This window comes from Centruroides sculpturatus, unplaced genomic scaffold (assembly GCF_000671375.1).
Source record: "Centruroides sculpturatus isolate CEXI.00-Female unplaced genomic scaffold, Cexi_2.0 scaffold356, whole genome shotgun sequence".
Taxonomy (NCBI): Eukaryota; Metazoa; Arthropoda; class Arachnida; order Scorpiones; family Buthidae; genus Centruroides; species Centruroides sculpturatus.
In genome coordinates, this window is record NW_019384626.1 from 519,891 (window position 1) to 535,105 (window position 15,215).

At 26.0% G+C, this 15,215-nt stretch overlaps 1 protein-coding gene across 1 annotated transcript in view; it reads left to right on the forward strand.

The window, feature by feature from the left end:
- Window positions 1-15,215, forward strand: part of LOC111625635 (E3 ubiquitin-protein ligase UBR4-like) — a gene marked incomplete at its 3' end in the record, with an annotated part of 184,449 nt that overhangs the window by 87,685 nt on the left and 81,549 nt on the right. Inside the window, exons 33-39 of the mRNA XM_023368838.1 lie at window positions 82-170; window positions 3,968-4,044; window positions 6,283-6,474; window positions 6,880-6,943; window positions 8,422-8,504; window positions 11,575-11,704; window positions 12,586-12,656. Of these exons, the coding sequence (XP_023224606.1) occupies window positions 82-170; window positions 3,968-4,044; window positions 6,283-6,474; window positions 6,880-6,943; window positions 8,422-8,504; window positions 11,575-11,704; window positions 12,586-12,656 (706 nt within the window). The remainder of the gene's footprint in view (window positions 1-81; window positions 171-3,967; window positions 4,045-6,282; window positions 6,475-6,879; window positions 6,944-8,421; window positions 8,505-11,574; window positions 11,705-12,585; window positions 12,657-15,215) is intronic.

Genomic DNA, 15,215 nt, shown 5'->3' on the forward strand with positions numbered 1-15,215 from the left:
TTTAGATTTGTTTAATAATTTGAAAATGTACCAATACTAATTTACTCTCTATTTTAAAAATTGTTAATATTTTATTTTCAGACATGATTAATATTTTGTTATCAGCAGCAAATGGCAGTCTTAGTCCTACATATGGCACCAGAGTTTTAAAATTTTTTAGTAAATTGTTTCAACAAAGTAAGTTTTAAATTTAGAACCTTTAGAACATGAAAAATGTTTTGAATTTAAAAAAAAGTGAAATTATTCAATTGTATTTTGCATTATTAATTTTTAAGATTATTTACATGATTTATTTTAATTTAAAATATTGAAAATAACACTTTTTCACTATTTTTCATATATAATAGGAAAAAACTAGTTTAAGAATTTGTTTCCAAACTCAAAACCATTTACACTTTTCCAGTTTTAACTCCAAAAGATGGTTGTTTTAATATGTTACTTAGGTAATTTGGCTTCATGTGTGTTCAAATTTCATTTACCAGGCTCTTAAAGTTATCTTATAATATAAAATTTTTTGTGGTTAATATTAGAAACGTAAAACATTTTAAATATGTACAAAAAGTTAAAAATTTTTTTTATATGTATGTATANCCCTACAATGTGAAAAATAATAGTTATAATTTAGGGAAGAATTTAAATATTTATTTAGATAGTTTTATGACAATCTAGAATAGGAATATTTAAAAAACACTTTACAAATTTAAATAAACTTATGAATAATGCAGTACAAAAATTTTATTTTGGTATAATATAAAGTTAAAGATATGCTGTATTGACCTGAAAATTAGTTGATGTTATTTTTCCATTTTTAAATGGGCAAAAAATTGTTCTCAATCTATCCATACGTTTCCAGAGAAGGTTCATGTATTTTCCCCATACTGCGCCACCATTAAGATACTGCAAGAACTGTGGAACTGTAGAATTATAGAATTGAGAATATAAATTGATTATGAGATTACTAATAGAAATTCACTCATAACACCCACTCTATTAATAATTATAAAGGTTTTTATATATTAAATTATAAAGAATATTTTCATCATTTTTACACAAGTTAAATTTTGTCTAATGTAAAGAAAAAAGTGTACTACATGCATAAATTAATAAAAATTTAAAGTATAATTAAATTAAGAACACCTGAATCCTAATTTTTTTTATTTTTTGTTTCTGGAAAATAATTGGCAAAATTGGCTTCTGTAATTTTACAATCTCAATGCATCATGTTTTTGTATACATCACATATAGCTTTAAACCACTTATAAAGAACACACTGGCCATTATGGAAGCCAACCACTGCACATCATCTACCTGAACTGGTGTTTTAAAGCATATCATTAATGAAAAATTAAAAATTGTAGACCTACACTAACAAATAGCAGTATATTAATGACTGATAAGACATATGCCTTTGTATGGCAGAATTTGAAAACACATTCTGGAAACTTGTGGATAATCATGCCTCAACTTACATGTGAGTTTGATTTAGTTTTATTTATTTTGATAACTCTGTGATAACATTGTACTGGGTTAAAGTGACACTAACATTCAGCATTTAGCATTGCTAAATGCCAGCTAAGTTGTGACTTGTTATGCGGCAACCTACAAACTATGCATGAGAATTAACCATTTCTCAGTCACTGTTGCATCCCATATGTTCATATGCAGTAATTGCTTTTTTGGCTTTGATATATGTCATTAAGAAAAATGCTTTAAAAACTTTAATTTTAATGTTTCTGATGCATTCACTGATGATAAAGGATTATTTCACTATTTCTCCAATAGATGGCAGTGTTACAAAAATTATTTAGTGGTTTTTGGTGGGGAAAATTTAGTTTACTTACAGAATCTGATGGCATCTATGGAAATTGTTTTTGGTAGTTTTACTTTCAAACAAATAATGAAAATTGTTTGTTTTATTTATTATTATTATTAATCTTTAAATGAATAATAAATAATAATAAACTTTCTACAAACCTATAACCAGCGTGAAATATGTTCAATTGCTTACGCTAACGTTTTCGGATCCTACTGGATGTTCCATTCATATGTTCCATTCATAACGATCCGTTAGAATGCCAGCTGTCTTTGGAATGAAATTTCAAATCCAATTTGAAATTTTGTTCCAAAGACAGCTGGCATTCTAACGGATCGTTACGAATGGAACATATCCTGATGAAGGATCCAGTGGGATCTGAAAACGTTAGCATAAGCAATTGAACATATTTCATGCTGGTTATAGGTTTGTAGAAAGTTTATTATTGTATTCTTCTGGCGTGTGTCAATTATTTATTTATGAATAATAAATAAAATAATAAATAAAACTATACAAGTTATAAATAAACAAAATTATTTTTTTTTTGAAAAAGTGTAAGAGCTAATTTTTGCATATTTTGTCATAAAAATTAAGTATATGGTGCATACCAATGATAAAAAATTGACGTTTTTTTGGTTGGACATTCTGCAAAAAATTGACTGAGGAGACATTAAGTGTTAGGCATGATTGTTAATAATCACTTGTCTTTGAAAAAACAACTAAGCTGATTATTTTTATCCTATTTGATGAAATCAATCCATTTTGGAAACTTCTATAGAAATTTTATTTTGGTAACTTATTTATTTTACTTCTAGGAGTATAGCAATCAAGTGATCATTAAGAATTGAGAATCAGCTTATATATGGGTCAATATGGTATTTAATAGTAAATTATAGACTATTGATAAATGACATACTGCATAATATAATTATTTATAGGTCACAAAAAGAGTTTTGGAATAAAAATGTTAAACTATATATTTATAGCACTATTTTATAATTAACTGAATTATATAATACTTTGAATTATTTGAAATTTGTTCTACCCACATGTTCTATTCTATCAAAGTTCCATGTTCTTAACCAATCCCAAATTATAGTTTACGATGGTGATAGTTATAATGAAATGTTTAGAAATTTTATTCTTTTATTAACTTTAGAATTTGGAATATGAGGAGGGAGAAACCACTTAAAATGTTTATCTGTATTAAAAAAGTTCTAGGATGACTGCCAACGTATTGAGACTTTAATTTGTTTAGGAAAGAAAATAAATCTTGTATATTACTATGAATTTATTGTATTTTTGGAGAACTTAAACTTGCAGTATTGATATTATTGACAACTTATTCACAATTTTAGAGACTATTCTAAATTGAAATACCTTTCTTGATTTAAATTTAATTAAATTTCTTAAAAGTTTCTTCATTATTAATGTAACTAATAAATGGTAAAATCCTTATCTGTAATCTAAATGATCAGATTCATTAATTTAATTTGTTTTGTTTTAAAATTATTTATGGTAATATTTATAGAATTCGAGATTTGATCATTNATTATTAAATTCTACAAATTATAATTTATCTTTTTTCAGGAGACATTAGCCAATCTTGAAAGACAGATCTATGCCTTTGAAGGAAGTTATTTAGAAGATACACAGTTGTATGGGAATATCATCCGTGGTTGGGATAGATATTTAGCAACCAATAAGTGAGTTCATTAATTTGTTTTGTTTTAAAATTTCAAGAGAGGGCTATAATTTATATATTCTTCATTATTAATGTAACTAATAAATGGTAAAATCCTTATCTGTAATCTAAATGATCAGATTCATTAATTTATTTGTTTTGTTTTAAAATTATTTATGGTAATATTTATAGAATTCGAGATTTGATCATTTTAACTTGTAACTATTAAACGCAAATAAAAAGGATATTATTTTATATCATCGATGATTGATTATAATTAACAATTCACAAGTTTATTGACTGTAGTTCTCTGATTACAAACACAAACTATAATGTTTAACTGCATAACATAAATTAATATTTTAAGATAATTTATTTAGATCTTAATTATTGTAATAAGTGATAAATTATTTGAGTAAATGATGATGATGATGATGATGATGATGATAATAATAATAAATTTTTTAAAGACAGAAGAAGGCAATAGTGTTCAGGAAAACAGATTATTACTTCAGAGTTTAACTTCATATATTGTAAAGGAAAACAGGTAAATATATTAAGCAGGTTTGTTTTGATAAATTCTATAAAAATTTTAATATTTTTGACAAATTTTAAAAACTGAAAATTATACATAATTTATATACTTCCAATAATTTGTGAGGGGTATTCTGTATTTAACCTTTCAAGAGTGGACTAGTCAGGTATGGTTCTACCCCCACTACCCAGTTCTACCCCAGGAAAATAAACGTGGGAAATTTTTAAAGTATTTTTTCACACATTTTTTTCTCATTACCGTTTCAAAAAAAGATTTTGTAAACAGTTATGTCTAGTAAAGAAATGTCTTTTTTTTATTGTTACATAATTCATTTTTAGGTGAAATTTTTTTTTTTTTGCGGTAGTTTTTGGCGATGCCCCCAAAATAATTTAACGGATATATCTGTCCTTCACCATTGCCACACGATCGCCCTGGACAGATATATCTGTCCTTCACTGCTGAGTGGTTAATGACATTTGGACAAGTAATTTACTCTCTTACTACATATAATTCAGAAATATTAAAAAAAATAAAGTTCAAGAATACCAAAATGCTTTGTTCTTGAATAAGTTCAAGATAAAAATCAGTCTTTAATGTTTTTGAGAACTACATATATTTATTATGTTTAGATGAAAATAAGCATTCAAAGGTAAAAAGATCATTGTTTAAAATTATAATTTAAACAAACCATTGTCATAGAAAATATATAAACTTACAAAAACCATTACAAAATTAAAATACAGTGGTACCATGTACTTCGAATGCTTTGGAGTTCAAATGATCCTTTAAAGTTCAAACTGCAGCACAGTAAAAAATGCACTCAAAGCTTAAAATAAGCTTCTAAATAAAGAATACAATTTCAAATTAGCAATAATATGTTAAATTTTTTAACTGTTATAATTAAATCACACATTAATGCTAAGTAATGACACCTGTTAAAAATATGTAAAAACATTCTGTTCAACCCAATATCACTTTTACTTATTAATCATAGCATCCAAGAAGTGTGTGGAAGTAACAAAGTCTAACAAGTAAGAGGAAGGCTGTAATATCAACAATTGAAATGAGAAAGGAATTTGTCGCAAAACATAAAAATAGTATGCATGTGGCATCTGGTGGCTATGCTTAAGATTTCAAAGTCAACAGTATGTGATTAATTAATGCAATTTACATTTTATTATACAGAATTTATACACTATTTCTTTTATGTTTTAATTATTTATTTATGTTTTAATATTAATAGGACATTTAATTGTGTTATTTTTATCTTAAATTATGTGTATTTGCTGTTTTAAGTTTACCAAAATAGGTATTGTTTATGGTCTGGGAAATGGATTAATTTGCTTTCCATTATTTCTAATGGGAAAAATTGATTTGAAGTTTGAATGGCCTCTTGGAATGAATTAAATTTGAAGTATGAGGTACCACTGTACATAAATATTTTGCACAAATTAGTTAATGCAAATGTGAACTGACATATAATAATGAAAATTTTATAAATAGACTTAAAACAATATTTAGTAAATAATTATGTAAGCTTGACTTGTAAATAAAAAAGAATTAAAGAATTTATATTAAAGAAAAAAGAATTAAGTTAAGAGTCTTTTGATTTTCAATCAAAATTATACTTCTAAATTTAAAGATGTATTACAGAATTATTTTAAGATGATATCTTTACTGTATAAGGAAACTACTATAATTTCCCTGTATAAAGAATGAATTTGAATTTTAGACTTAATGTTAGTTAACTATAGAATAACCCAGTTTTGTCATAGTCAAACCAACCTCATATTAATAATTTTACTAATTACTTAATGTAACATCAAGAACTAATGCATTAATTTTAGTATTATGTAGTTTTTAATTTTTTGTTGTTATACTCAAGTAATTTTTAAAATGTCAGATATATTTTTAATGCTAGAAACTATAATTGAATATGAATAATTTCATGATAAAAATTTGTATTTTTATTATAAACTTTTTACATAAGTGTAAAAACAAACAAACAATCTAGAATAATTGTCTATAAATTTATTATATATAATAAGATATAATATAATGTGTTCACATAATGTATTTAAATTTGACTATTGAACTTATAAAATATCTTATATAAAATTAAATTTTATAAATCAAATTATTAAAATTTTAAATTTAATTAAGCAATTTGAAATAAATATCAAACTTGTTATCTGATTATAATGATAAACAAAAAATTATATTTTAATATTTTTGATGATGTATTTTTAGTGCTGTTCGTGAAGAAGTTGCTAATGCTATATTATCTGCTCTAATACCAATGGGATCACAAATTCTTTCACCTGCATCTGAAGGAATTGGATTTTCCGAATTAATAGTTATCATGGCAACACTTGCTGGTGCTGGCTCAGGTGGAGGTCACGTTCAATTATTTAAAGCTGCAACTGAATGGTTGGAATTATGGTAATTATATATTTCTCTAAAAAAAAAATTCAAGTTTTTTTTTCCATTTAAATGTAACCAAAAATATTTTAAAAAGTGAAATTTTCATAATAAATAAAATTAAATCATATATTTAAAATAATACACTGTAATGTAATACTAATTTAGAAGGAAAATTTATGAAGTTTCTTACCACAACTAATTTTTGTAAAAATTTCAAAATAATTTATATTTAATTGAAGTTTGTCATTCTATCAATGAAGATAAAAATATATAAATTATTCACTTGAAAATAAGTGTTTTACATTTAAATGTTCATATCAATATTTTTCTGCAAATGAAGAGTCTTATTATAGTCATTTTTCATTATATATTGATATTTACAAAATTTATTGATATTTACCATTTCAATTTTTTCTCTTTTAGTAAGAAATACCTTGCTCAAAAGGATGTTTTGGAAAAGCTCCAAGAAAATATTACTGGTGGAAGAGTATGTTTTTTTCATTTTTAAATAATGAAATTCTTTTTAAATTCAGCAAGCTTTTTAAACACATGATTTATAAATACTGTTTAGCTGAGATTCTAAAATAAAATGAACCTACTAAAGGCCAAGCGGACAAAAACCCCTAAAGACCAATTGTTGGTTATGGGTTTGTGCCTCACCACCAGGTTGGGTGCAAGTTTTTATGTGTTTTCTTTGTAACACCTAAATAGAGGCCAATTTTCCGTAGAAAGTCCTCCCATGAGGTTCCCCCTTAGTAGATTATTCATGTGTCATATTGCCATAAACGAATAAACCTAAACCCTAAAATAAAATTATTATTTTTAAATATCAGCTCTGCTATTAATGGTAAAAATACATTCTGAAATATAAGAGTCCAAATTTTTGACTTGGAAGGATTTTTTTGTCAGTTCATCATCAGTTATAGAATGTAGAACAGCTTTTAATTATTCAAGTTTATTGAACAGAATGAATAAGTTTGTTTTACTCAATAAATTTGAAATAAAGTAAATATTTAATTATTCATTTTATGATTTGTAGGAATATGAGAAACTATAAATACTATATGTAGATTGGGTTAGTTGTTACATGGTGTTTCTTAATGCTTTTGGTAATTCTAGCATTCTTTTAGTTAACTTAATCAAAATATAATTTTTTTTTTAATTGCATTTTTGTAAATGATATGTTTTCTTTATAAGATTCTTTAAAAACAAGATTAAAACAAATGTTTAAGTTATTTTTATTTCCCAATATGCATCGCTTTAGCATTATAGAATTGAGATACTACTAAGTAAAAACATGAAATTTATCAGTATCTATTATTATATAAAAGAGTTAGTGTTATTCAGAAAGCATATCATATATATTATAATATTATACAAAATTTATCTTTCTTTCATAATAATTCTCATATGAAGATTTAAAAATCACATCAGTAGATACAAGTTTGTCTTTTAGAAACTAAACATTTATTTAAATTTAATAAAATGAAAAGCTTATCAGTGTAGAAAATATGTTAAATATGTGTTATATTCAGTTTTGTTAAAAAATTTTAATTTTTCATAATAGGATAAGTAAAAAATATATATATTTTTAATTTTTGTGATAAAATGTTTTATAATGCATTCATCATTTAAAATCAACATTTTAAAATTTTGTTCACTGCTTTAAGAATTAAATTATTTTCATAAAAAATTTAAAAAATCTTATATATATTGATATTAAAACTAATATAATATTCTCTATTTTAGATCCTAAAAAAATTAAAGTTTAGTTTTAGTATATAAGAAAATAAAAATACTATAAAATAAACAAAAGAAAATCAGCAAATTTTTTATTGCAGAATTCATATAAAAAAGTTATGTAGTAATATTTATATTTTACAACTTCAAAACAATTTTTTTGAAAATTTAAAAGATTATCTTAAATTGTTAGTGATACTTGAAAGCATGTGTTAATTTTTTCAGCATCAAATTATGATGGAATCTTCATGTTATCTATTATCATATATGGCAGATCTTGTTGGTGCTCTCAGATTTCAGTCAGAAAGGTGAGAAATTTTTCATCAAATTATGTAATTTATATTTTTCTTAATGTAACTATCATATTTATAATTGAATTAATTTCATTATGATGATGATGATTGGAACAAATTTAGAATAAATTTAATAAGCAATGTTTGTGTTATAATTTGCATAATTTATGTAACTCTAGCCTTTTTATTTTTAATTACTTTCCAGATATTTTAAGACTTGCTTGTACCAAGACATGATTTTTTTTACATTAAATCAGTTTTAACATATGAAACTGTACTTGTTACATTGTTTGATTCATAGTTTCACAGACAAATTAGCATTTAGTCATCAGCTATATTATGTATTTAAGTAATGAAAGAAAAAACAAGAGATAATGCGGTTTTAAATATATGCAAATGATATATATTGAAATCATTTCATTGACAATTATTTAAATTGGATATTTTTCTAGACTAAAACAAATTTTTTTTATTACAAATTATGGATTTTAAAGTATATTTTTAAATTAAATACTGTTATGAATCAAAATTCATAAAATTTTTCTGCTTTCATAATATTTTATTTTGACAACTACAATGAATTGTTATTTGAGAAGTTGAAAAATTTTTATGAAATATATATTGGGTTGTTTGGAAAGTAATTTCGTTTTTTTTACCACTAGACGGATTAGTCATATTTTTTCCACCATTTTCATTGTAAACCATATTATCATTATATATTTTGATAGCTAGCATTTTATGGCTTATTTGTAAAAAAAGTTGTTTGATTCTGTGCAATTGTTTATTTTTTTGTGTCCCATCAAATATGGAAGAGCTAAAGCATCATTTTTGGCATATTTTGCTTCTTTATTACCAAAAAATCAAAATGCTTTTTAAGCAAGAAAAAAATTGTGGTACATGTATGGAGGTGATGTGTTGAGAGAAAGACGGTGCCAAAACTGGTTTACAAAATTTTGTTCTGGCAATTTCAATATTGAAGATGCACCACGTACTGGATGGCCATTGAAGCCAATGAAAACAAAATAAAAGCACTGATTGAAGCAAACTGCTGACTAACAACACATGAAATCACTAAGAGATTAAATTTGTCAAATTGAACTGTTTATGATTACTTGAAATAGATTGGTTTCGTTTCAAAGCTTGATATATGGGTTCCACATGTTCTTAAAGAGAGATGCTCTCTTTGGTGGGATTTTAAGGAACTTTTTTTTTGGAGCTTTTACCAGACAATTTAACAATTGATTCAAAAGTGTACTGCCATTGAGTAAACAAATTGAGTAATACAGTAGAGCCTCGAAAACTCGGCCTAATGTGGATCAAAGGGTGGCCGAGTTTGTGAAAATGCCGGGTTATCAGGAATGGGGTTAAAAAACTAAGTATGAGTGTTTCCTCAGAAAATACTGTACTGTATTTGTATGTATTGTTTACTTGAGAATACAACAGAGAATAAACTGCCCAAATACCCTTAAACAAAGGAAAAGTACGTCCTTTATGAAGACATAGAGCCTTTACTACATGAAAATGAAAATTAATGAATACACTGTGTACAGTAATTTATCAGATAAGACAGACCTCAGAAAAATACTTTATGAGGCATAAAGCTGTCTATGATGAAAATTAACTAACTAAGGATTTTTTTGCCCTGCCAGGGTATGGCCGAGTTATCAGGAGTGCCGAGTTTTCGAGAGTCTACTGTATCATCAAACAGAAAAGGCATCAACAAAACAAATGTAGAGTTTTTTTCACGATAATGTCAAATTTCACACAAGTTTGGTAACTCGTCAGAAACTGTTATAACTTAGATAGGACATGCCTATACATCAACCATATTCACCAGATCGAGCACACTCAGATTATTACTTGTTCCAGTCTATACAAATTCTTTTTAACTGTAAGACATTTACTTGAAATGACAATGTCAAAAATCACTTGGATCAGTTTTTGTAAGCAACGATCAAAACTTTTATGAATGTGAAATCATGCTACTACCAGAAACGATGACAACAGGTATTTGACCAAAATGGTTGATATATAATTCAATAAAATATTTATTTATTATAAAAATATTGTGTTATTTTCCATGGAAAAAAAACAAAATTACTTTCTGAACAACACTATATATATATATACAAATGGAAATGGAAAAACTTCATATAGGTACTGAAAAATTGATTTTACTAACTTTGCATTCCATAATTTTGGATGAATAAAGAAATCAAAGATTTGAATTTGATATCATTATTTAATAGCAATGTTTTACAATATTTCAAAGAACATAATTCTTGAGTCCAAAAAAAGAATTGTTGTAAATCAGTAATTTAGTTTCCAATTAGATTAAAATATAGACATTGCCAACAAATCTTGTTACTTTTACATGAAATAAGTACTGTATATGGCAAGAAAATTGCTGAAGATTTGCTACTCTGCTGCAGGTAATATATTTACTACTGTAGAAGAAATATTTAGAAGTTTCAATGAATTTCTTACATCAAACAGATCATGACTGATTGAAAAACAATCATTTTTGAAATGTTGAGGAGTTAGCAGAAATAGGCAATACAATGTCTGGAAGAAATTAAGATAGTTGCACTTATTTCATATTTCAGAAAGTATATTAATGACTTTACATTATTGTTATATACATTATTAGCTTCTAAGAACATACTAAATAAATATATATATATATTTTAGTATGTTCTTAGAAGCTAATATATATATATATGCTTGAAGTAATGATAATTATGAATTTTATGTACTTTAAAAAATTTTGCATCTCTAACATAAACCTTTATGTAATTTCATGATGTTAGAAAGTTGAATCTTATTTTTAAAAATAAAAGAATATAATAAATAAAATAGTCTAAATCAAAAATTTGTTTTAACCATTTTAATGATAAATTTGTGTGAATGTATTTGAAAATAAAATATTTGAAAATTGCATAAATATATTTCAAGTTCTAAGACTTCAAAGCTATTTTAGTTTCATTTTTAGTTTAAACATGGTATGATCTAAGTTGTAATTCAACTTATTGTATATCTCAAACTATAGTCCCTTAATGTTTACAAAAAAATTAATTTTTTCTAGAAGTTCTGTTTCCAGTCGCAATGGAGCTGCTTCTCCACTCTGTGATGGGGAATTACATCATCCTGAAATGGAATCTGATTGGGCAGAAGAAATCGGCCCTGATGATGAAGAAAGTGCTGGAGAAGATTCAGTAAGTAGTACTTAGAGACAGTTAATAATAATTTAATAATCTCTATTGTTATTTTGTAGTAATTTTTTTAGACTTTATTTTTTATTCAATGAATTGTAGATTCAAAGTTTATTTTTGTTCACTTGATAACAATGATACTTATAGCCTTATATATATATATATATATATAACTCCCATATTCAGGAGGATTATATTCTGTGGAAATCTGTGAATACCAATTAGGAAGGCCAATGAGAAAATTGAATTGGGTTCCTGCAGGTTGAGTCAATGTGGCTGAACACGTTGCTGTCTTTGGAATATTTAAATATTTGCAGATGATTCAACAAGTTAATTTATGTTATTCATATGTTTAATTATATTAAAAACATTAGACTTACATTTTAAGACAGTTGTGGAGGAGTTATAACAGTTTTAAAAACTGATTTAATGTTACTTGACAGACTTTTTTTTATTCATATCCTTTGAGACTTCGGCATACAGGAATCAGGTTGATTCCAAAGCTCATTTAAACTTAAGATTATGCTCAGGAACTTCTTGCACAAGCTATCAATAGAGTTGTATATTTTTGAAAGCTTGTAAGCTGTTGTTGGCAGATTTAGTATTTTCTCCTGTTCATCATCATTATCCTCTTCACTCTCATGTTTATTTTCTGTAATCATCATGCTCAGTTCCTCATTTGTGGGTTCTCAGTTGTCTTGAAGCCACTGTGGAAGATACCTAAAAGTTTATACATTTAGTAAGGAAATACAAAGAAATTTCACTTAAAATACATATGCATTGCACCTTTTTATTTACTTTTTGTAATTTTATTAAATAAAAATACTTAATAATTCATATTAAAAAAAATTCATACTTACATTTTTATTTTTGTTGCAAAATAGGATGAAGATTCACTTTGTAATAAGCTGTGTACATTCACAATTACTCAAAAAGAATTCATGAATCAGCATTGGTAAGTTTTTTATCTGATTTTAAATCATTGATTTTTAGATTTTAAAAATTAGTGTTTTAAAATTTTATTGATTAAATTATTGTTCCAGAAATAAAATGGTGACTAAAATTTAATTTTGTTTTATGTATACATTGTTTGTTAGGCATGTATATGTTACTTTGAAAGACCGAAATTAGAGAATGTCGATATTCTCCGGTGAATGTCGACACGTACAAAATATGTCGGTGAAAGACTGAATATTTAATTATATTATTATACATTTGAACAATCGCCAGTGTATGTCGACAAGCACATATAAGCTTTGGTGGAGGTCGAAATGACACCCGAGAAACAGATGTCGACAGAGAGGTGACAGTCTGTCACTAAATTCTTTGCCATTTCCTTCTGCTGAAATTGGTGATATCATACGAATACAAGTCCCTGATGTCAACCATGGCCATACAGATGCCCGAAATGTGTTGGCGGTTTTTGTTAAAATAGAAGACTCCAACTTTTATAAATTAGTGAACAAAAATGGTACTCTCAAGCAGCTTTATACCCGTAATCAGTTTGTAATTTGTAAAGGAACTTTATTTTCCATAGATGAGATTTCTTCTTGAGAAATATCACGAAGAGAAGCAGCTGCAGCTAATTCAAAAAGTGGAGGGCAAGGCTATACACGTTGTCATTGCAAAAAGAAGTGTTCCACAAATAAATGCAGTTGTAAAAGCAAGGGACTCTTGTGCAATTCAAAGTGCCATAACAGTTTTAAGTTGTTGCAATAAATAAGATTGTATAACTTTAATCACGTAATTTATGTGTAAGTTTATTTATGTATTATTTTCTTTAATGATTAAGAATGTACTGTTCGTTTTAGGTTCAACAGTTTATTTACATGCACTGTTACTTAAGCTTTCTCCTATTTTGATATATTAAAAAGTTGCATTTTTGTCTTAACGTAATAAAAATATATTTATTCAACATTCACCATCAGCGCATGTTGAATGTCAACATTTGCTGGTGTAAGTGAGAAATAATGATATTTAGCAAATATTTCGTACATACACGAAACGACTGTGTGAATGCTGACATTTGCCAGATATCGGTCATTCACAGTAACATATATATGTATGAGGAATGATTTATTTTTCTCTGAATTATTTAAAATAAATGTGTATAATATCTCATGTTGATTCTTGTAAATTTTATCCTATTTATTAGACTTCATTCTTTTACATGTTATCTCCAAACTAATGTAAATAAATTTTCTTAGAAAATGTTAATTTTTGAATTCTCAGACTTTAAAATTCATGCCCTTTTTCCATAATTTGAACTGTTTAAGGTTTAATTTTTTTATAAATGACATTCACACACACACACACACACACAGTATTTGCAAAAAAATAAACTAAAGACATAATTATACCCCTTTACTGATACTTAATACTTTCACTACTTCAAGAACTGTTTTTTGAATGAAAAAACATTAAATATTTTTAAAAATTAATTTATATTTTATAACAAATATTTAAAAATAAAAACATAATAGCAAAAATATTAGTTGGAAGCCAGAAGTGATGAAACCTGACTTGGTAGAAATCATTTGTGCTCATCAACACTAATTTGACAGCTATCAACATGATAAAATTGCAGCTGAAGCTGGTTACATTGTCCCACGATTCCCATATTACCACTGTGAACATTAAATGAATAGGGAGTCAAATTAAAATATATATAGCTTTTCAGAATACAACCTGGAAAGTTGCTGACATGAAAGAATTTTTGGAAGAAGCAATAAATGTTATATCTAATGTATGGAGGGACTGTGCTCATAACACACAAAATATTGAAGAAAAATTTTTGGTGATTGATTATTTATTGGATCAAGAGCAACCTTCTTTAATCATTAACTGACTTGGACATGGAGATGCCAGAAATCAAAAATTTCTTATAAAGATAAACTTCTCATCAGTTAAAAGGTTTTCTTCATAGTCATAAATTTGAATCAAATCATCAGAAAATTAAGTTACTATTCAAAAATATTTTTAAGTTAATACTTAAAATTATATTATAAAGACTATTAAATTTTCATAAAATATAAACATAAGCTTTTCCAAACAGTGGGATGGTCAATGTGTAAAGACGTTTTATTACTTAGGCTATTCATTATGTCATTTTGTGATGTCACAATTAACTGAATCTGAGATAGATTATAAGTTGTCCATCTTCAAGGTGGTATAGCTGTTGGACTAATGCAATGGTTTCCAAACTTTGTGACCGTTGGCTATATATAAAACATATATAGTACAATTATTTTCATATACCACATGTGCATTGACTACAAATTTTAACTTGTAATCACAAGACAAGTAAAAATGTCTGTAAGAAACTGTTTCTTATTAATAGGGAAATAATATAAATTCATTCTGAAACAAAGAAAAGAAAGAAAAAGACACACTATTTAAAAAGGTATATAAAAATGTACTGCAGGAACACTGTCAATATATCACTAATAATAAAAATAATAGCTAGCCTGGCCCATGACAATGCACAGTTTGGGAACCACTGGACAAATGGGAT